This window comes from Trichoplusia ni, chromosome 10, assembly GCF_003590095.1.
Source record: "Trichoplusia ni isolate ovarian cell line Hi5 chromosome 10, tn1, whole genome shotgun sequence".
NCBI classification, from domain to species: domain Eukaryota; kingdom Metazoa; phylum Arthropoda; class Insecta; order Lepidoptera; family Noctuidae; genus Trichoplusia; species Trichoplusia ni.
The window spans coordinates 8,480,438-8,502,985 of record NC_039487.1 but is presented as its reverse complement, the minus strand read 5'-3'; the positions used below and the strand labels follow the sequence as shown (position 1 = coordinate 8,502,985).

At 35.5% G+C, this 22,548-nt stretch overlaps 3 protein-coding genes and 1 non-coding gene across 4 annotated transcripts; 3 read left to right on the top strand and 1 right to left on the bottom strand.

Annotated features, from left to right (window-relative positions):
* The first annotated feature begins 11,719 nt into the window (after positions 1-11,719).
* Positions 11,720-11,912, top strand: LOC113498399. Its single transcript, XR_003401017.1, has one exon. It is a non-coding gene; the product is annotated as a U2 spliceosomal RNA (small nuclear RNA).
* Positions 11,913-12,304: 392 nt separating this feature from the next.
* LOC113498322 (trypsin 5G1-like) lies at positions 12,305-15,049 on the bottom strand. Its single transcript, XM_026878304.1, has 6 exons — positions 14,982-15,049; positions 14,443-14,552; positions 14,134-14,329; positions 13,383-13,505; positions 12,848-12,982; positions 12,305-12,567 (listed from the first exon to the last, which is right to left on the bottom strand). Exons 3-6 carry the CDS (start codon positions 14,245-14,247, stop codon positions 12,358-12,360), a joined length of 582 nt encoding a protein of 193 aa, XP_026734105.1. The 5' UTR covers positions 14,248-14,329; positions 14,443-14,552; positions 14,982-15,049; the 3' UTR covers positions 12,305-12,357.
* A 416-nt stretch (positions 15,050-15,465) lies between these two features.
* On the top strand, positions 15,466-18,202 carry LOC113498201 (transmembrane protease serine 9-like). Its single transcript, XM_026878140.1, has 6 exons — positions 15,466-15,757; positions 15,976-16,109; positions 16,491-16,653; positions 16,956-17,072; positions 17,535-17,660; positions 17,963-18,202. Exons 1-6 carry the CDS (start codon positions 15,581-15,583, stop codon positions 18,200-18,202), a joined length of 957 nt encoding a protein of 318 aa, XP_026733941.1. The 5' UTR covers positions 15,466-15,580.
* A 404-nt stretch (positions 18,203-18,606) lies between these two features.
* Positions 18,607-22,229, top strand: LOC113498200 (transmembrane protease serine 9-like). The gene is made up of 7 exons (XM_026878139.1): positions 18,607-18,761; positions 19,257-19,390; positions 19,960-20,125; positions 20,608-20,724; positions 21,139-21,264; positions 21,597-21,768; positions 22,225-22,229. The coding sequence occupies exons 2-7, from the start codon at positions 19,266-19,268 to the stop codon at positions 22,227-22,229; spliced, it is 711 nt and encodes a 236-aa protein (XP_026733940.1). The 5' UTR covers positions 18,607-18,761; positions 19,257-19,265.
* Positions 22,230-22,548: the final 319 nt, after the last annotated feature.

Genomic DNA, 22,548 nt, shown 5'->3' with positions numbered 1-22,548 from the left:
TTTTATTTTTATTTGCACTTAAATTTACTTTTGTCTTAAAGAATTTAAGTTGGAAAATTTCAAGAGTTTGGTAGAATATTTTTTAAAAGTTAAATACTCTGAAAGTGCATTTACACAAATTCGACAAAACACAGAAATATTACGTTAAAAAATAACAGGGAAACACAAAAATAGAACACAGTAATATTTCGTTTTAAAGTACGCCTAAAACAAACAATCGCAACTTCGTACTAAGTATCAGTTGTATAACTATCCGGTAGGCGGCTCTGTGTTATCGTATGTGCGTTCAGGGATCGAGTCCCGGTTGTGCGGGCGATCCCGCTGTGAATTTGCGGAACACTAACAAGCGTCGCGGGAGCGCGCCGCCGAGTGGCCGGGCTTCGCGGCGCCCCCGTCCGTCCCCGCGGACTGTGGGAGGCGCCCTGGGGACACGCCCTCGCCTCACGAGCGGGACAGATACACCGACACAGGTGGCGCCACTTGCACTCATCGTAACACCTGATATACAAGAAAAAACTAAAAGCTGATCGTCTTGAAGTAACACTAAAAATCCTTTTTGATTTTTAGATGGAAAATTTCAGTGTTAGCGCGTGTGTTTATAGGCGCGTATTATGGTAATGGAGGGACGTTGCGAGGTTTCCCTCAGAGACCGCAGCGCGGCCGCCGAGTAAGGATAGCGGGATGGATGAGACGCACAACATCTCGCTGGACCAGCCGAGCTTCGCTCTGGGACGGCCCACGGCACGAGTATTACTTATTAAACCCAAGTTAGATTGACGATGATGAAATTTCAGTGGGAATTGACTTTAACTGCTACCGAGATGAGGTTTTGTCGCCTCATTAATTATATGTAAAGTGTGCTATATGTTTGAACGTGAACAAATCGCAGCACGCTAATGCTGTCGTTAAAATAACGTTTTAGGTCGTTCGCATCACGAGCGCCGTTGATTTATATTTGTGAGCTCGAATATCATTCTGAAATTCTCACACATGGAGCATTAACTTTACTTTTGATCATAGATTTTCATAGAACATTCATTTGAAGCTTTTAAACAAGTTAAACGTGATGTTTGTAGTCAATAATGAACATTGATCAACTTTTACAGCTTTCTATGCAATTAACGATGGTTAAAAAATTTCTCGTCTGTTCACAAAAAAAAATAATTTTATCATTAAAATTGTTAATTATCAGTTAAATTTCGTCTTCTGTAAGCATAACTCTAATTATTTGTAGAAGGTTAGCTCTTGTCTATGACCTCGGGAATCTATTTCTAATCTTTGCACTAGTTTACAAGCGAATAATCTACTTTAAAACTCCTTATATTTTTTTTATAAGTGTACGAAACAAAAATTCTACTTAATTCAAAAATACGTCAACAGATTAATGTATTCAAAACGAAAGCGGTGTTATACAGCAATGAAATATAGCACCTACCGAGTCATAAAATTCAAATGTGTTGGGTTTGCTACCCGTCGAAAATGTCTATGTTAATTCATCCGGGAATTGCACACAGCGAGCTGATTTATATAGCTGTCATTAGGGCATTGAACCCTGTTTATGCAGATAGTAGTGAGGCTATCTTGTTCCTGAAACAACTAATTGTAAATGTAGAACATTTAAGACATAGATACCTAATTTTATTTTTTTACTAGTCTTAATCTTTTTTTTCATCTGGTTCATATTCAAACGCATGTCAGTTTAGTCGCCCATGGAACTTTGGCATAGCTTAATATTACCCCTGATAAAGGTATAAGTAGGTCTATTAATATTTTTTTATAAGGTATTGTACGACTGCAAAAAGGTAGAATAGTGATTAAGTTTTATTTTTCATTAAATTTTGTTAGAACAAGGAGGCTCCTTGTTTCGAAGATTTATAGGCAAATATAACGATAAAAAATGTAAGTGTTAAATACATCATTTGATTGCATTTTGAATTTCCATTGATGAAGAAAAGTCAAAGGATGGATTGATTTTAAGAAGAACTTTTTTATCATTGCTCAATAAATGAGTTCAAATGATTTGACATTCGCCTATCTTAGTCCTATATAAGATAGGGGTATCCTAGATCCTAGACTGAAGTCGATTATAGTCAAAATAAGTGCGCTTTTTTAAGCATACCAATGTGTAGGATTTAAATTTAAATGTCGAAGTGAACAGCTACCACATTTTTTTTAAATAACCACTCTCACTTAAACTTTCGTTGTCCTATCTTATCTTCAAGTGTAGTTATTCAAATACAGGGTGAATTTCAATATTAAACCTCCCTAAATCCCGAGAGAATATTACGTCAATGATCAGGTCCAGCTCATCTGATTACAATGTCGCGAAAGAACCTAGTTGTATACAATTTGAGTTCAAAGCCCTAAAGTGTCCAGAGCGACTGAGACATTTTTGACAGACATTTATATGCTGTAGAAATCACATCGTTTACTACTACGCATCGTGAATATTTTGATTCAGAAAAAAAAAAGAATGGTGATAAATTCTGAACTTTATACATTGTGTTTTCGTAAGTACTTTTATGCCACAACTGGGACTTTAGAAAAAATACTTAAAGACTAAAGACGTTATCGAATTTTTACAGCAAAGATCATCATACATAAAGGCCACTTTGCCGCAGTAGACTTTGATCGCTCATTTATAAAAAAAAATATTGATACTGTTTTCCAGTGACGTCAATACTCACACAAGCACACTAACTATTACACATACATATACCTATGCAACTCTGTAATAACCTCAGAAAATGTTTATACATTTAGGTATACCATTACTGATATCTAAGTCCAAAAACAAGGTACAAACAAGTTGGCGTTCGTCTTCGGGGCCTGAGTGCTTTGGGAGGCCTCAGAGGGACCGCCTCCCTCGCCACGCCCACCTCAAGCCACGCCCCCGATAGTGCCTAGTACCTCAGTGATGTGGAATATCTTCGAGTTTCAACTTAAGATGTATAATGGATTTCACTTAAGTGTACAAGTTATGTCAGAAGTTCTAAGTTAAGTACTTGTTATGGAGTTTCTTTGTGTTTTAAATATCTTTGTTCTGTTAAAGTGTTTGATTAAAACCTTTTTAAAGTCCACATTTTAAGTCGTTCAATGTAACAGTAGGGTTGAATTACATACAGTCATAGTTTCATATTCCAGTAACATCTCTAATTACGATTTTTCTGATTGAAGCCGTAAGTCAGTTCAATACTATGCAAAGAAAGTTGGCTATTGTATTTTTATTATTTAGTTTAAAGGATTTTTTTTTAAATTCAAACACAGTACAATTATATTATCAGAAATAACAGTCTGCGAATGTCTACTTTGCGTAAGGACGTATTGAACGAAGAATATCATAAAAAGAAAGTGATCATACAATCTGAGGTGTCACTCGTAATCTCATGTGGATATCGAACTCTGCATTCATTTATTTCTAACGACCTTTGTAACGTAGTACAATATTATGATATAGAGATATTAGAAAGTTTGGCACGTGACGTCATGATTTTTCGCCAAAAAATATCTAAAAAATTGCTATTTCTCGAGGCCTTAAAACAACAGACTAATCAATTAACTTATTATGATTACGTAACTCTATTAAAAATAGGGTCTGATATCGTCATCAGTCTATCTAACAAGTTATCCAAAACCAATATTTTACCCATTTTATCACAGTTTTGCATTCGCAATACCATCCACACAACGAAATATTTCTATACACAAACAACTTAAATCCAACGCATCTAATCTTTTAACCATTAATCCATAATTTAGCATACTAATTCAATTTCCTGGAGATCCTTAATTGGAACAATAGGATCTAGATCCAGGCATTATAATCAGGTTACTATTGTGCTAATAACTAGATCGAAACCAGTTGGGAAATCTGTATTAGCATTGGCCGATTCATATTGTGAATATTAATGGCTATTAGGTTTATATTTATTGAATAGCAATATTGTACGTGGATGTCATATTGAGAAGGTGAAAAATATCTTTGTTTTACTTATTTCCTTATACTCGGATTATTTTGGAAGACGTGTTAAGGTGAAGAGTCCAGTAAGTTAGGTATAATTCGTTTCTTCGTCAAGACTTTATTGCATAGGTAATGGAATCCAAAGAGGTTAACAATGAATACGAATTAAGGTTGTTAGTGAGTGTGTGCGAGTTGTATTAGCGTTTCAAATGTATTATAAGGACATCATCGATTTTATCTTACTGCGGGCCATAAATATGAATAGGATCATCAATCATTCATTACAAAATTTCTAGCCGTAGGTAAATACTGAGTCAATCATTGATCACAACATTTATAGCTGTAAATATTGAGGCAAAAAATCGGCGTATACGCATGATGCAAAGAACGTACACACCACATCAGGTATAATACCGTCTCGTGATCTTTTACCATGTAGAAATACTAAGCATCACCATGACGATTTAAATAACAGTCAGAGGGTCGTTTAAAACGCAGTTAGTATTCATGTAGTTACATTAAAGAAAAACAAGCTGACATCACTTCCTCCTTCGTTTTAATTCAAAACCTTAAGTCAGCTTTAAATTACACTTTTTGCTGGCCTTATAACCCCCCCGACGCGGGTCCCGGATTAGGGGCTACCAACGGGTACTTTTTCTGCCAGTGTCAAGAAACATCGTCCTGCCTTTAGATGCCCCCCGGGGGGTGCTTTCAGACCCTTAACGTTTACGACTACCCGATTGCTTTTCTATGAAGGGTCTCTAGAAAATGTCCGCGACAAAAACGGACAGATGGGTACAGCGGATGTTGATACCAATTGATTAGTTCGCAAACATCGTGAATACTTGATGCTTGCGGTGAGCCGAGTGTTTTTATTAGTTCACACTTCATAAGTGGTTGTTAAGAAAAAATCTGGCCACTTAGTTTTAGTGGTTACGGAAGCAGCGACACCTTTTTTTGTTGTGATTAATTTTGACATATTGAGCGACAAATCGTTGCTAACAAGGCTCGAAATTGTAGCAAAAAATATTAGCGCCAATATGACTGAGGGTGTGTGATTTTTATAAGTACTTCCGGTTTCCAATTACACATTTGAGTGCTTCGATCAGAATTTTATAGAATCCTAAATAGTTCTTCACGGCAACCAATTCAAGTAAAATCGAATGTTCAACGAAGAAACAAGTGAAAAAAAATACGACAAAAAAGCAACACGCTGTGAAGACAAATTCCACAAACATTTTGACACACTATACCGTTGTATACTCTGAATGCGTCTTCAGTGACGTCTTTGACAAAACAAATAAGCCATAAAAGGGTATTAATGTACCCGAGTCCGCAGTAAAAGGGTTAGGCCCGTCTGTCACACCGATACTACTGTAGGACGTGGAAGAACGTAAAAGTCGCCGACTTTTTATCCAACCAGTCAATAGGGTATTGACTAGTTGGGTATCACGCTGAGCATTTTTAAGAAATTTGGCGGTTAATGTTTGCTTCTGTTACTCTTTATCTTCAAATGACAGTTCTTATATTAAGAAATGTACTTAATAACTGAAAAGAATGAATGTAAAGGGTAAGGAACATTCAAACGAATTTGTGATAAGACTGATTGAATTGCGTTTTGGACAAAAATTTAAAAAATAAGAAAATTATTTCCACACAAGCTTGTTATTATAATCCAGAAAACGTCTAACGAGTACGCTTATAGCTTGCCGTTTCGTGATCAAATAAGGAGGTCATCATCAAATTACAATAAGAGAAAGAAAAATATGCTGGTCTCATAATATCAAGAAACTTTTGTAACAACAAACATATTAAAATTTTGTAATAATCTAATAGACTCAAATTAAACGACACTGTATTATGAACTATTATAATTACAAAAAGTGATTTTTAAAAATAAACCGCGATTTTGCCACAAAAAAATAATTATGACTGCAGTACACAGTCTGACATAAAATTCCAGCCACTGTAAAACAACAATTAACATTATGACAGTCCGGTGAACGGACAAGCCTTTAAAAAACGAAAACATGATCTCTACGCGTCAGAGGAAACAGCACTAATGTGAACTATGAAACGCGTCAGAGACTGACAAAAAATGGACATGAAAACACCACTTTAGTGCTGTGAAGCTTGCTTGCATGATATCCAGCGCTTATGAACAGGGTATGCAGAATTGTTAGTGTTGGTTCGTATTCCACATACAGAAAAGGTTCCCTAACATAAGTCTAGGAAAAAAGGAGGATTTTATCAAAGCTGTTTGTCGTCCTTAGAGATCTTCCAGTGTAGGTTGCATGACGACACGCATAATTTTATCACCTACCTTATCTTATCACGTACCTTTCTGAATAAACATACTTTTTTGATCTCTTTTAAGTTTCTATCCCATTCACTTCATATGTACTTTCTAGAAGACGTACTTATCCAAATCAAAAATCAGGGTAAGGAAACACAGTCCCGCATTTTATTCAACACTCTCTTCACAAAATTCTCCTTCAAATCTCTCCTATAAATAAACACAGCCAAACAATCGCCGACTAAAACAGCGTTCCACTAAAACGATCACTCTAAAAAGCAACAAAACCCAAAGTTTCCATTTTCCGGCACAAAAAATGCATACACCGTCTATCCGCGTTGCCTTAATGGTGGGAGTGTAATTTTCCATGGTGTTTTTATGGTGTAGCCTCTCACACAAACGTGTTATCATATTTGAGGCGCGGCGTCATGATAAAACACGGTAACTCGTCATAATGTGTTTAGCGGTGGCTCCTCTGCTGAACGTCAAAGAGTAAAATTGATGGAATAATGCTCGCAGACAGGACAGATATAATAAAACCTAGCAAAAAATTGTTTGTCTATTCATTTGCTCCATTGTTTTTGTCTTCCGTTTTACCATAATTATGGTAAATTTATAACCTAGTAACAGAGTTAAAACCCCGGAAGGTGTCTGACGTGGCTTTACATTTTATTGAAAAAAATAAGCTGTGGCGATTCCCTTACGAGGTGTTTTGATTAGATTGATAACTAGTTTACGAAAACCTTAAAGACGTTGTTGCCGGGATTAGGTGCAGTGAATTTTGATGATATAATTAATTACTTTACCCTTGTATTGCGTCTAATTGTCTTCTATTTGACACAAATATAATAATCATAAAAAAGTTTTAAAACTACAGCCGTTGTTAAACGTGCCAATAGTTTTGTTCTTTCCGACGGAAATAGAATGCTAGCTTTCATTGTAAACTACAGCTGCATGTTTCAGCAAGTGTCCGTTCTGTTTCCGTAACTTGCTCTCTAGTCTCTGCATTCATATTTGGGGAAGCTTTACTTATTCAATATTTTCAAATTGGCTGCACACCGTTCTTGTAATGGAGCCGAAAAAATGCGGAAACTGAAGCAAATGGATTCGCGAGTTGATTATTTATTTACAGTCACGAAATATTAGCCTCAGAATCTGTTTAGATTATTTTGGTGGGGTCGTTTATCTGCAGACTCTTCAGATTTTTTCTTCGCTTGGTCGGTTTCGTTATAATAATGAACTTGTTTTTATAAACTAACTTAACTGAGGTAAGCTATCAAAAAAATACAAGAAAAGAGTGTCCACTACTCGCTCCCTTAGATAGCTCGCTTAACTTAAGTTTAACCAAAAACAAAACTCTTCCAAATTAAATTTTAAATATAAATTTGAAAATTAAACTCTCTCATTAAATTGAATATTAGAACATCGACCAACATTAAACAGAAAATTCTTCCAAACACAAGACAAAATAATATATATTATTTTACCAAAAACATAAAAAAACATAAATCAAGTAACATAAAACATCGCGCCTTACTGATGCCCTAACGAAGTAACAAGTGGCACAAGTGGCTCCAAATTCGCCATATGAGCACCATGTCAGTGCAACCATTTATCATGCGAGATGTGACAACTGAATTTATTTATATAAAAAAAACAAACAATAGGACGCGTTAGGGCTAGTGGCGCCCCTGGGAACGGTGCTCGGACTTGTAGTTTTTTTATACAGAGCGTCGAATGTTTAGAGAGGGCAGAACAAAGGAGAAATGATCTTGAATGTTACTGCAATAAAAATGCTTCTAAAAGTTCATCAATTTTATTTAATTTGTATTATTTTAGGTATTTATCAGATTTTTTTTCGTTTACAAAATATTAACTTCGTTTAAATACTGGCGTTTAATTGGTAAATTCAATTAAATTTTCTAGCAAAAACTAAAAATACTTCAATAACCAAACTGTTGTTTATGCTATCGTACACAGTATTTTCTAAGATTTGAATAACAAAACACAGTACACAATGTAATTTGCACTGGAACGTCTAAAAGATCCAAAGACTTATTACAGTGCAGAAGCCAAGGGGTAGTTGGTGCTTATGATTTAGGGGTGCGACACAATACAGAGATAGCAATTTGATATTCAGGCCACATTTTTAATAAGCACCGCTCGCTAGTTTTAATGGCCCGGTTGGGCCCACTATTAAATAGCTTTTTGTTGCGCCATTACCCACTTGAGTGACCTTCTAGTATGGTCAAAGTTTTTTTTGTTCGTTACTTGATAAATTAGGGATTTCGGAACTTGAATAATTGTTTGTTGTTTGTCTTTTGTTTATTTTGCTTTTAGTTTTTTTATGGAACTTAGAGGTGTGACAATTGAACATATTCGGATTTGGATATTGATACTAGGACAAACTGAAAAAAATATTAGGACTTCATAATAAATGACTAAAGCAAAATAGTTACGGCTAAACAATAGCTGTTCTCCCCAAAGAACTGTAAATGAGGTTAACAAGAAAAAAACATTTCACAAAATCATAGAACCTAAGTTTCGTTGAGAACATAATATATCTGAGTAAAGTTAAATAATTTAAGAAATATTATGTAAGAAAAGAAAAAGTAAATTTTGGTCCTTGACAACAATAATCACAGTCTCTCCTACAATATTTTTTACTCATACATTAAGATAACAATAGATAGGGCATCCCATGCCAGGCGTGCTGCGATGTCGTTTAAAAAGTTTCGCATATGCGCGGCATTATTCATTATGATATTTTTATAGAGTGCTCGAGGCGTTTGTAACGAAGTATTGTGCCACATCTGTCCATATCGTACTCTAGAGGTTTTTTTCTGTTCTTTGACAGTTAATATGTGACAGTATTGTTGATTATAAACAGAATTATGTTTAATCAATAAACTGTTTATATCTGGAGTAAATTTTAGTTGGGTATATCAGTTCAATTTTTAGAACTGATAAATAATTGTTCAAATTCAAATAAATAATTGTTCTTAATTCCTAAAGTCATTATCCGAAAAGGATTTTAGTTCAAAGTATTCAAATTAAACAAGAAACAGACCCAACTGCAACCCCGACCGAACTTAGGCAATACAACTTAGTACCAACTTAGCTAAACTTAATGGGACCGTATCACTTAATTAGTATTTCGGTTGTGACGGTGTACTAACTTGTTTAACTTGAGAGATCTAATTAGTAGCGTCTTGTACTGAGTTCCATCTCGGGATACCTGTAGAGTAGACTGTCTTGGCCAGATCTTGAAGCTTTACTAAATTTAATGGTAATTCAAAAAGATAATATATCTTTCTTATGTTTTGTTTAAATAGGTGTATTAATAATAAAATAGGTGTAGAATAGATTTCAAGATATTAAAATAAACTTTGTTATAAACTTGCTATAAATATTACTTGCTCAGGAATTTGCACCTTCTCGAAGACGAAAGTGGGTAAAGTCAGATTCTTACTGACTAAACCTGAAGTGACTTGCAAGGTATCCCACATTTGACAGGGTCGGTGGCAATGCATTGCAAATATTATAAACCTCACTGATCTACTGATGCGCATCAAATAAACAGTAGGCGAACATAACCAAAATTAACGCCACTTTCGTAAATACTAGTTTAAATGTCAGTCTCTTCTTAATGAAATCACCAAGAATATTCCTATCAATTTGATTCCATTCCACGTCCAATTATGCCTCAGTTAGCGAGTGCGTGGGTTATTTGATATGCACGGCTAATATCCGGTCGTGGCTCCACGCATCGACTTGAGGTCGCACTAATTAAATACAAATCTCAAGACAATACGCGGGCTACAGATTTCAAAGGTGTGTGTAATTACACGAGGTGGAAATTTGATAATTAGGAAATTAATTGCGTCCCTAGATTGGCATTAAGGTATATTATGTTGGTCGATGTTCTAATATAAAATTTGATTAGAGTTTGAAGACTCAATTAAAATCATGTTTGAAATTAATTTTGAAAAGACCAGAATTCAATGTTCGTTATAGCCCATTGTAACATAACTATGTATAAATAGATTAGCAACAATAATTGTCAAGCTGTAAAATTACAGCAAGTCAAGAAACTAATTAAGTTATTCTAATTGGAACCTTAAATTCAAAATGTATTTTGAAACTTATCGACTTTACTTATAAGATTTGTAATAGGCAATTGTTGAAAATATTATTCAATAGTTACAAAACGGCTAAATTAATGCAATCTTCAAAGAGAGGCTTCAGAAGAAAATAATGCAGACATATGAGTATTACCAAAAAAATTGCAATATCATATTTAAAAGAAAATAATATAACTCCAAGTAAAACCACCCCCTGTAACAACACAAAATCCGTCAAGTCTAAACTAACGGAAGTTATAATTTATGAACCGAGTTCCGGAGATTTCGCAGCCCTGAAGGAGCCAAGGGTAATGAAACATCTGATGTATAATGCACACCGTCTAGAATCGCCTTAAAACTAAAACTAAGTAATTCGAGGATCGAGGAAGTTTATCAGACGTTTTAAGGTGAAGACTTGATTAATATTTTAAGTTTTGCTGGTATTAATATACGGCATCTTAGACAGAAAACGTTTTAAAAGATTTTGTTTTCTGTTTTCTACGAATTTTTGGGGATTTTAGAAATGTCTTGCAATTTGTGGGTTGTGGAAATATCTGTAACAGGCAACTCAGATGGAGCTTATGGTAAAAGCAAGCTCTATATGATATCAGCGTTCTATGGCAAGGGTAATTTATTTTCTAAATACCGTAAAACGGTGAGAACTCGATAGAGACGTTTTTGAAAATCCAACATTTGAGAAAGAAAGTTTTTGTAAAAATGGGTGAATAGTATTGGCGGGGTAAATAGAAAAGGAATTTGGAATGGTATAAAGGGTTTTTCTGGAAAATTTAATACATAGATTATGAAGACTGTCCACTGATCAAAAAAATATTAGAAAGTTGGTCCATTTAAAAATATACACAGGTAGCAAGACCGAGACAGAAATTCTTTTACAAAATCTGTCTGTTTTTACTTTTTAATCGTTTCATTTTACGTACACATTATGTACCTAATTCATTGTTAAACTTTCAAATACCGCTCTCTATTGAGTTGCCTCAGTACCACATGGTATTGAGGACGAACTTGTTGGCAATGAGTAAGCGGTTGGTAAGTTAGTTTTAATGCAAATTTACAGATGGCGCTACCAGCGCGACACTTGTTACGTTATAATAATCAACTTCATTTACTTTGACTATGTCATATTTCTCATTTAATAAGATAATAATATGTATAAAAACATATTAACAACAAGTTGATTTAGGTAAACATACAAAATACCTATTGCAGGTATCAAAATGTACACGTTAGATGTCGCTGTTCATTGGGACCCGATTTCTGAATGGCGGTGTTAAGATTTTCCGCGACTGAACGACTACCGCTCAATGACTTAAAGTTGTTATCGCTTCTCGGCCTTTTGGCTAAGATCAAAGTGTAGTATCTGTTCTTTTCAGCTTAATATCTGAAAGTTCCCTCACTGAGGGACCAGTATATTAAACTGATTTTTGTAAGCTGACGGGATGTTCGGGGCTCGCTTCACTCCCGTCACGGGTCGGCCCGGCATTGCAGTGCCGCCGGGATCGGCCCACATAATAATCATAATCATCCTCGTTGAAATGGAATCTTATTATGTTGTCAGCAGAAACATCGTTTTGGTGGAGCTAAGCAAATTATGACATCGGAATCTGTCTGGGTTAAATATACTAGTAAAATCTCGATCTTTCACTATAACCCTTTTATTTAATAAACGTAACATCTGCAGTTTATAATTAATTTAATACCGAATACATGATGATTCTTCACAGTAGCTTCTAAAAAAATACCAATGTAATTGTGCCATAATCTAAATACATTTATTGTCTGAATAAAATTTTAAATAAATTCCAGTAAAGTCTGTCGCAAAACACCAGTATTAGAAAAGACTGACAATAAATATCTACAATATTCGATCGAGAATAATTAAGTCAGCACCAACATGAATTGCTTAAAGTCGTTGTCAGCGGAAAAATGTCTCAAAATTTAGGTCCAGTATCAATGACTTAGCCAAAATAAATAAAAACTAAAACTAATAGTATGGTTAAGGGGCTGTAAGTAATTGGAATACAGCGGTTTCTGATAAATGGTACGTTCTCACCGGTTGTATAGGCCGATACTAGTGAATAGACCCCCGGTGCTTCTCCACATCGACCCCCATATGATACTATACCTATCAAGTAACCGTGGTATGTAAGGGGGCCACCAGAGTCACCCTGAAAACAAAATTTGCAACACCTAGATAGAACGCATAAACAAAAAAAAGTTGAAAATTCATCGACTTTTGGTGACGAGGAGATTGGCAAGAATTTTACTAAAGTCTACTCACATTAAAACCTTAAACAGAACTCTAATATTACTCTAATTAAATCTATTACTATTTACTGACCTAATAAATAGATAATCCGGTGTAATGCACAATTCACTGACACAATTCTGCTTAAAGAGCTCATAGATCAGGCATTGGTCAATACTTCAGGTAACAATTGTACCAACCTGACAACTGTCTCTGCCCCTATCACCAGCACAAACTTGGTAACTCCTAACGGTACCACGTCCATAAATCCGATTGCACCTTGCTGTGGAAACAACAGGAACACACACCATGCGCAGGGTCGGAGATGGCTGCCGCTACAAATATAACAAGAAGGTTAAGCAACCTAGTACTTGAAAAGAAAGCACATAAAAATGGTTCATGTTTTATCTAATACTAGTTGTAGCAAACGGCTCCGCCCGCCGAAAACAACCCTAACAGAAGATAAAGTCGGAAACAAAATATAAGTGTTAATTCAGGTCATAAACTATCTGTGTACCATTTTTTGCCTAAATCCGTTTTTGGGTCAAAAAGTCAAAGACTTGAAACTTTCGCATTTATAATATCAGTAGGATTTTTGTTCTATGGATAACTAGGCCTAGTTCGCGAGAAGGAATCAAGCTTGTCACGCTAACTGGCTATGTTTAAATGGGTCCTTATCTGTTTAAAACAGTTTCAGCCATCAATACCAGTAAAATATATGAAAAAAGTCATTACATAGTCCATAAGCCCATATCCAGATACTAGGCACAATCCGTTTTCTTCGAATTTAATTCCTAAATTATTTCGCATCATCGGTATCGGTTGTATGCTTTTACTATAGTGAACCGGTTTATCCATCTGAAATAATATGGTATTTCTGAAATAATTTTTATTATAATTTATTTTACCATTTTACCATGCAAACATTGATGAAGTTTATCAAGAGGCATTATATCATATTCATGTAACGTCTTTTTATAATTATCTCGTATGTTGATTAAAGTCAGGGGTTGTTGCATGTAAGTCAGACATTATGTTCCCTATAGAAGCGTCTCTTTTTCTCAACTGCCAGTCTTTTTTTGAGGCAACTTAGGGCTTAAGCCCTTTTTGTTCACGGTGAAATCCTCATGGAAACCTACCTCGTCAGGGGAGGAAACATGCAGTTAGACTCTATCTGACTAAACATGACTGTGCAACGTCTCCCGCATTTAGTCATTGCTTCAATTAAGTCCGCACAAATAGGCTAAAGATGAACAAATTTATAAAGACCGTAAAATCTATTGCTTATCATCGATCTTTATTTTAAAAATCTGTTAAATACTGGGTACAGATGGACACACATCGACACACATTGACTCAGTAATGGGGTTCGGTTTTTACCCTTGGGGTACGGAAACCTAAAAAAGAGTCAGTTCTTTCTAAGCTAGAAGACATAAATGATCATACAGTTTGTATCTAGACGATATCCAGAAATAATGTCGCTTACTTCAATCACAGCGAAGTCGTGAATTATGTACCTAGGATTGTAATAGGCATGTTTGTAACAATATTCAACTTTTCGCCACAACTCTGCGTTTTCCATGTAATCTAAAAATTCCATTTTATGTGGCCTTTTAAGGATATACGCCTCCGAATGCTCTGCCCCAGCCACCACTCTTATGTAACGCAATCTCCTTAAGATCCTAAGTAAAACATTTATACGGAACATTACTACAAATTAAAAACAAAGAAAAAACAATTATCGTTTAAATTTACAAAATAGTTTTGAAATAAATATAAAAGAAGGAATAACTACGATCTTTCAAAACAATGAGCAGCGGTGAGAACGTAAAGGTGAGTTATAATCGAGCCACCACACAAGAGAACCCATCTATCACCTAGCCGAGATCCTCTCCTTATAACGACCTGAAACAATAAGAAAAAACATGTACCTACTTATTAAAATATCGAAAATAAACTCGTGATCGTACTTGACCTGACAAAAATTAAGGTAACAGATCAAAGAACTACTACAGTACTAGTTAAATAATTCACAGCCTCCTCGTTTCGAAAGGCACGCAATGTGGAGCCAGCTATCTGGTCGTAACAGTTAGCCGTCCCATCTGGCTTAGAAAGTAGGGAAACAGAGGGTGCATAATATGTCCCGTGAAGCAGGTGTGTTACGAGACTACTCATTTTAGTGCATAATATAATGACCTATGGGCACTTTCCAGCTCAACTACAAGCCAAAATTCATGATGATATATTTTATCATCCATCGTGCAAATTGCGGTATGACACAGTGATATATATTCAGATTACGGAGGTCAGATTTCCTCAGATTGTATTTGTTACCTGATATGGTAAATCACTAATTTTTGCCGCTTTCCCACCATATATTCTAAGTGAACACCGGTCTGCGAAAGGCGAATAGCCACTGTTCTCTTTAATCACATCCTAAAAAAGACACAATCACTGCTTATCATGTTAAAGGACATTATAGAACAATATAATGCATTGAACTGATTATAAACTGTACTCGAAAATCAAAAGGTTTCCTTTTCGGATGGGTATCATTATGTGTTTCACCGTTTTCTGATAAGTGTATTACGTAAAATATAAAAACAGGGATCAATTTAAAATTTAAAGTTACCATTTATTAGAATTTTGAGAATCAAACATTTTACAAAAACGTGGTCAAAAAGATGACCTTATTGTCAACTTTCAATTTCGGACGTAATTCATTCTGTCTAGGAATTAAATTTTAGTTCTTTTTTGTTAATACTAAAAGTCTACTGAAATAACCGTAAGAAGCGAAACCTCGGCTCAGTTTAATTTTCCTAATTTGTTTCAGAAAAGCTCGATAGTAATCATGGCATTTACCTATAAATAATTTCGTTTCAGAACGAATATACCTAACCCTCAGAATTATACTGTCAAGAAATGTCTGTGCTATGAGTTTGGCTTTCGAAACAAAAACTGCAATCTGTATATTAATTTGCTTCCACTTTCATTTGATCCTCGCAACTCATAGGTACAATTATGTAAGGCATTTGGTGCCGAAGACAATTAACTCGTCACTTCGCGTTCATAATGGAAAGCCCGTACAGCTTGGTGAAATACCATATCAGGTTTTATATTTTACTTATTTACCAATACATAACATGCTTTTCCTTACCACTATCCAACAATCGATATAAATATTTTCGTATTTATTGTTCATACAACCCTTACTGATATCGAAGCTCCCCGAGCGACAAATTAGATTTTTGACTCTTTGACTCATTCAGACACAGACATTTAACTATAATATTAAACTGTGCATTATTATAATCTACCTGTTCCAAAGGTGGGATTCAAAACCAGATCACGAAACCTATACGTAACGTTTTGTGGAGGCAGTATCATTGGAGAATCAAAGTTGCTGTCTGCTGCCCATTGTTTTGTGGAAGACGTTACTGGTGTTAAAACTTTATGCCAGGGGTAAGTGTTATCCTACACGAGGATTCCTCTGCCTTCTACCTAACCAAAAAAAGGGGGTAAGTTTTACCCAGCCGGAGACGCAGAGCTTGCAGTGGCGATCTCGTAGCTCCCGGCTCAGGCAGGCCCGGGGTGTTTTTAATCGACAAGAGTCTGACATATTGTCACGCCGTGCCTTCTGTTTCATCTTAGAAAAAAAGGGCCGGCGTTATAAAATTACAAAAAGAAGAAGAGAATATTGAAATACCAGAACGTAAAGATACGAATTTCTATTGTTAAATATTATTTTAGTAATAAGTAGACAAAGTATCGTTCAGTATTTCATCAGTCATATATATAGTTCATGAAGTCCTTCCTTAATAATGGCTAACAATGAATTTACAGACAAACTGAAGCTAAATCTTTAAGAAATACGTATGCTGTTGCAGCAACAATACGAAATTACGCGTCTGCTAGAAACACAGACAGAATTGCGCAATGGAGAACTCTACGAAATTTGATTTATCCAGATGACTATAAGTTTCCCGATAATGACATAGCCATATTGGTAAGTGATCTGTGTTACGCCTTCATACAAAAAGACACATGGCTTTTTACATACTTTACTATCCTCATCGCCCTTAAATATTCGACGTATGGACATCCATCCTATTCCTGCTATTTTTTTCGTACTGCAACTACTGCTAGGCTGATTTAGTATATTTATAAAAAAAAACACATATCCACCTTTTAACTCGCCCATTTTGTCTTGAGATACCACTTTCAGGGAAAATACATTTATTAAAACAAAATATTCATTAAATAAATTTCTCATAACTTTATTAACACCTTTTTTTGTTCGATTGGCAGATCGTTACATCGCCGTTCGTATTCAATAAATATGTGCAACCTATAAATTTAGCAAATGCATTTATAGACTACTCCGGTCTTTGCCTTGTATCAGGATACGGAAGAATTTCCTACGATGTAAGTACACCATCTACGGCAAAAATATCAATAATTTTTCCACATTTAAGTAGTAGGTATCTATCTACACTTCACTGACCATCGTCACTTCATTACCCCATTTGATGATGACTCTTGTTACCTACCTAATTATTAATTAATTAATTTATTTAATTATCACACTAATCTATCATTACAGGTTACTTAACCTAATGCGGTAGCTAGGACTAAACAAAGGTCTAAGTATTTATGTGAACTAGGGTTTCAAAGATTGAATTATTATCTGTTTTAATAATGATAATTCTGATATGCATAGGCAATAAGTTAGCCTGATACACATGCCCATCATTGCTCCTCCTGAAATTGCTTGTTGCTTCATCCACTTTTCTCCTAGATATAAAATCCTTACTATTTACGATTCCTATGTTTCAAATTAATATTGACATCGATAACAGAATAAAAATTTGATTTTGAATATTCCAGATTTTATCCGATTCATTGATGAAAGCGCATTTGGAACTTCTCCCTGAACGTTGGTGCAGTATGGTTCACAACAGAGATATGTCAAAATTCGTGTGCACGTCCTTAATAGAAACTGATATTGGACATGTATGAACATATTACAGTATCCTCTTTAAATAATATGTAGTTGATGCCAAATTTTTGGGCTAAGGCACTTATCTATTCCTACTTTCGTCTACTACGTGTGAGCAGTTAGCGGCGACTGCCTGGCCACGAGATGGAACTTCACTATACTGACAACTGCCCAAAGCAGCAACCGCTCAGTATGATTCCTTGATTGTATGTTTGTAGAAGTCAGTAGTCTGACTTTACTACTTCAGGCTAGCCAAGCTGGCTTTATACTTTTTTATTAACACCTAAACAAAATTTATCGTCACTTTTATTCACAGGGTGATTCTGGCGGGCCGCTAGTATGCGCTCATACTGGTGATCCAGGAGAAAAGAATGGAACTGGAATACTAGTTGGTGTCGCCAGCGGAACTTACGAACAAGTAAATTCCATATTTTCGAGGGTGTCCAAGTTTCGTGCTTTCATCGAAAAAAATAGCTGCGTTAAAACTGATGGTGCTAGTTTTTATTTTGTTACGTTTTTTGTTTTACCGAATATATATGACTTATTTGCGTTTTGACTGTTTTGTGTTTTTAAATACTTTTTTAATAAGCATAAAACCCTTCCCTACGAGTGAGATATAAAATGGGGTGATAGAGATGGGGAGAATGGGGAGTAGATTTTATTGTCTGAGATATCCATACAAATGACAGCTATTTCACGTTAACTGTTTTACAAATTTAACCAATCCGGTTCATTCAGTCCAAAACTATAAGATAACAAAACGTACACATACAAAAATTCAGACGAATTGGGAACCTCCTCTTCTTTGAAGTCGGTCATTTGCTCTTCATTTACGTTAACGTATGGTCTCCTAATACAATTACCTTTAAAAATAGTTTGGATATTTCTATATAAATTTAATCATCAAGTTTTTGAACGAACAAATTAAATATTCTTTGACAAGAAATGTCTGGGAAATGACATTATCTATCACAACAACTGCAAAATTATTTACAATCTTTAACCTTTTTGTACAAATTTATGCACTCAGATATCATAATCGGTTGATTCCAAAAAATGCATCAATACGTGTGCACCATGGTGTACCAGCAAAACGTGGGGAGGTGCCTTATCAGGTACAAACTTCTTTTATCAGGATCATTAGACGAGACTATTTCATTTTCAAGTAGTGATAGCCTTACGGTACGGCCGTTGGACTGCCACGTCACGGGTCGTGAGTTCGCATCCTGGCACGCACCATTGTCGTTTTAAAGTTCATGACAAAGTTATTTTCACTTGCTAAAAATGGTGAAAGGAGACTTAAATACTTCTTGAAGACGGTGTTATTTAGGAACATGGCTTCATTTTATTGACGACCTTTTTACGACCAATAATATATTATTAATTCAAAAGTACATTCACCCTGTCATTAGACTTCTCCAAAAGAGGTGGTCTAATGCAATAAATTTCACGAAGATTTCATAGTTCAACAGTACAAAATTTAGTTTTCGTTACAGCAAACAAACCTATTAAATCTTTAGGGTATTGCAGTTTTAAGATTAAGACTAGCATAGATTAATTTGTTTTGTTCAAATGTTTCTATTTAATTCTACTTTCAACACATTTTAAAGGTAGCAATCATGGAGATACACAAAATAGACTTCGAGACCTTTTGTGGGGGTTGCATCATTGCGGCATCTAGAGTGCTGACGGCAGCTCATTGTTTCGTTGATGATGATCCGTATCAACGAGTCTCTATTGGACGGTAAGAACCTCGAAGTAAACTGGGCCTACCACCAGCGCCCAAAGTAATATTTTTGCAACTGTGTAAAAGACGCTGCTGATGCCGTGTCACGCTTCCACAACTACCATTATATTAACTCTTGGAGTTGGCAGTAGGCCTTCTTATTGTGAAAACTGATATTCCTTAACTGCTTAACAAATCATAACAAAGGGAGATACTTACAGTATTTATGATTTTAACCTTCATTTCGTGGATGTAAAAATAAACGATTTATAACAAAAGAATAAACTGAAGGACAATTTTTTTTTAATATTGCCTTCTTTAGATCCCACTGCTGGGCAAAGGCCTCCCACGCCCTCCCTCTCTTCCACACCTCTCTATTTTGTGCAAGTTCCGGCCACATGCGCCCCGCGTATTTGACTAGATCGTCACACCACCTTCGTCGCGGACGACCTCGTCGACGATGTCCTTCCTCCGGCTTGTTGAATTCCACACGGTTTATCACTGTTAACCTTTACATAACATTTTCGACTGCATTTTCTGACTAAGTATAAAATAATAATGACCTATGATACCCCATTTATTTATAGCCCGGAGCTCGTGATCAGGCCCCTACAAAATGTCCTGGCTGTTGCAGCTTCTGTGAAAAGCGAATACTTCAAACACGAAACTGATTCTATTTCACAATGGAGGACATTGCGACATTTTATTTATCCAGAGAATTTTGATTTTCCTCATAATGACTTAGGCATCCTGGTAAGATATAATAACCAAGGGCTCTATTACATCTATTATTATGTTGCGTATGTTCATTGAGTTAAACAAGACAGCGTGCTGCTGGGGAGTTCGTTGCGCCGTTTCTTCTCTCACAGCAAAACCACTTAGGAAGCGGTGACGGGTGGGCAAAACTGGGTGCTGTCCAATGTAATTTGACCTTCAAAAAGTGCTACTTAGTAGCCTAATTTGGATAAATGACTTTTAATTTTAATTTTATGAAGAGGATCTTCTATATCAACAACGCATCTCTTTACTGCAAGTACTGTCGCTTATAGGATTTGATGCTTAATAGGTACGTTTCAACAATACTACGTATTAAGCCTATTTTATTACCTAATAGCTCAATAGCGACTCATTGAATTTGTGTACATTATCTTGTGCCTTGATATTTTGATTGTATTTACCTACTCACCGTACATCAACCTCAGTAAATCTCGTTTCAAATCCTTATTTTCTTACAGTATCTCGCCGAACCTTTTATTTTCAATCAATTTGTCCAGCCAATTAGGTTGGCTACTCAAGATAAAGATTATTCTGGATTTTGCTTAATATCTGGATATGGACAGATGTCTGAAACTGTACGTACATCTTTTGCCAAAAATTTGATTTATTTTTAAGTGATTGTTTTTGAAAATATATTCAGAAGTTTTAACCAGCGCAAGGTATTTGATTTCTTCCCTGAACTAAGGAAGTTAAAATTTTAGATAGATCAAATGCCTTCAAGTAATCAAGCAAAAGTGAAAAATAAATTCCTTTTCTTTTCAACGCAAAACAACTGCATCGGTTACTTAAAGTCGTCGCACAGTGCTAAACAATTCCATTTGTAAATGGAATTGAAATTATCAGTCTCGAAAACTTTAAAAAAAGTTTACAAAAGTTGCACCTAACTATTCATGAGCCTGGTGACAAACTGCCCAACAGCGAAGTCTTTTTAATCGATTCCCTTGTATGGACCACAAAAGAGCTACTTGAAATCTGATTTTAAATTTCAGGAAGACTCGCCTTATTTATTAAAGGCAACCATACGACTTTTGCCTGTGTCCTGGTGTAGTGAACTACATCATAAAGACATGAGTGATGTGATCTGCACGTCATTAGTCGAGGCTGATATTGGATCGGTGATTATGAAACAGAATACTTCATTTTTTAAGTTTTGCTTTATGTACAGTCAACATCGAAAATAAATGATCAAATCGGGCTTCAATGCTAATGAACGGAGTTTGCAGAGTGCGTCTTTTGACGTTTGATTTTGACTGTACACTAAATCGAAATTTTTTTTTATTCAATTTCAAGGGTCTTCGAAAAATCTTGAATTTATTTTCCCTATATAATTTAACAACTCAAATGTTCCATATTTGGATGCCCCGAAAAGAAAGTTCGAAAAATACTCAGGGGTCGCTATTTCTGTCTAAGTCCCGACGATTGTTCTATTATATTGATACATCTACAGGGTGACTCGGGTGGACCCCTAGTCTGTCAAGGCACTGGTGATCCCATGGAAAAAGACAATGGGATTTTAGTTGGTATCGCCTGCGCAACTTACGGTGACATCCACTCAGTATTCACAAGAGTTTCGAGGTATTACAAGTACATAGAAGAAAATAGAAGTGTAAAATGCTCAAGTATTTATTGTGTTATAATAATTGCTGCAGCAAAATACATATTTTTTGACATTTTTTCATTTATTTTTAACTATTTACCAACCTTTCTCCTCATGAAATGGAAACTAAAAATAATACAAAAACTGACCTCCTTCCTTCCTTCCTTCCTTGTCGTTACACTCTTGCCAGAGTGGTCGTGGTCGTCACGTCAGGGGTGGTGGCAAGCTTTACAATCAAAAACTGACTTACCCATAGGTAAAAAGAATTTGTAGAAAACTTAAGAGAGATACCTATTTATTAGGATTAGGAAATTGATGAAACGGTTTACTCTCGCGACCTCTACCTTTAGTTTCGGAGTTGAAAGCGGAGTCCGTAATCATGAGGTAACGCGGCGGGGTAATTAATAATCTCACGATAGTTACTATAAAAATACAGTTATAATTTATTTCCTAATGTAATAAAATTTATAATCACTAGGATAGTGATAACAGAGTTCAGAGTTTTTCTGAAAATTATATTTTTTTAACTCAGCTAAAGTGCATCTGTTTGTGCCAGCTCATAAATGATAGCAGACGTGTAGGTAGGTATTAAAGAGTTGGCAGTCAAAGGAGTCTTGGAGATGAACCAACTGTATGAACCAACAATGAGCTGGTGGATGTCCACTCACCATCTAACTTACGAGATATTTGGTCTGAAATAGAACTCTTTGTTCTATAAATATTAAGTAATCATCCTCTTTCAATAAACTTTTTGGTTTGAACCTGAGACATCCTACAAGCTACAGAGTAAAGTTCCAAAGCT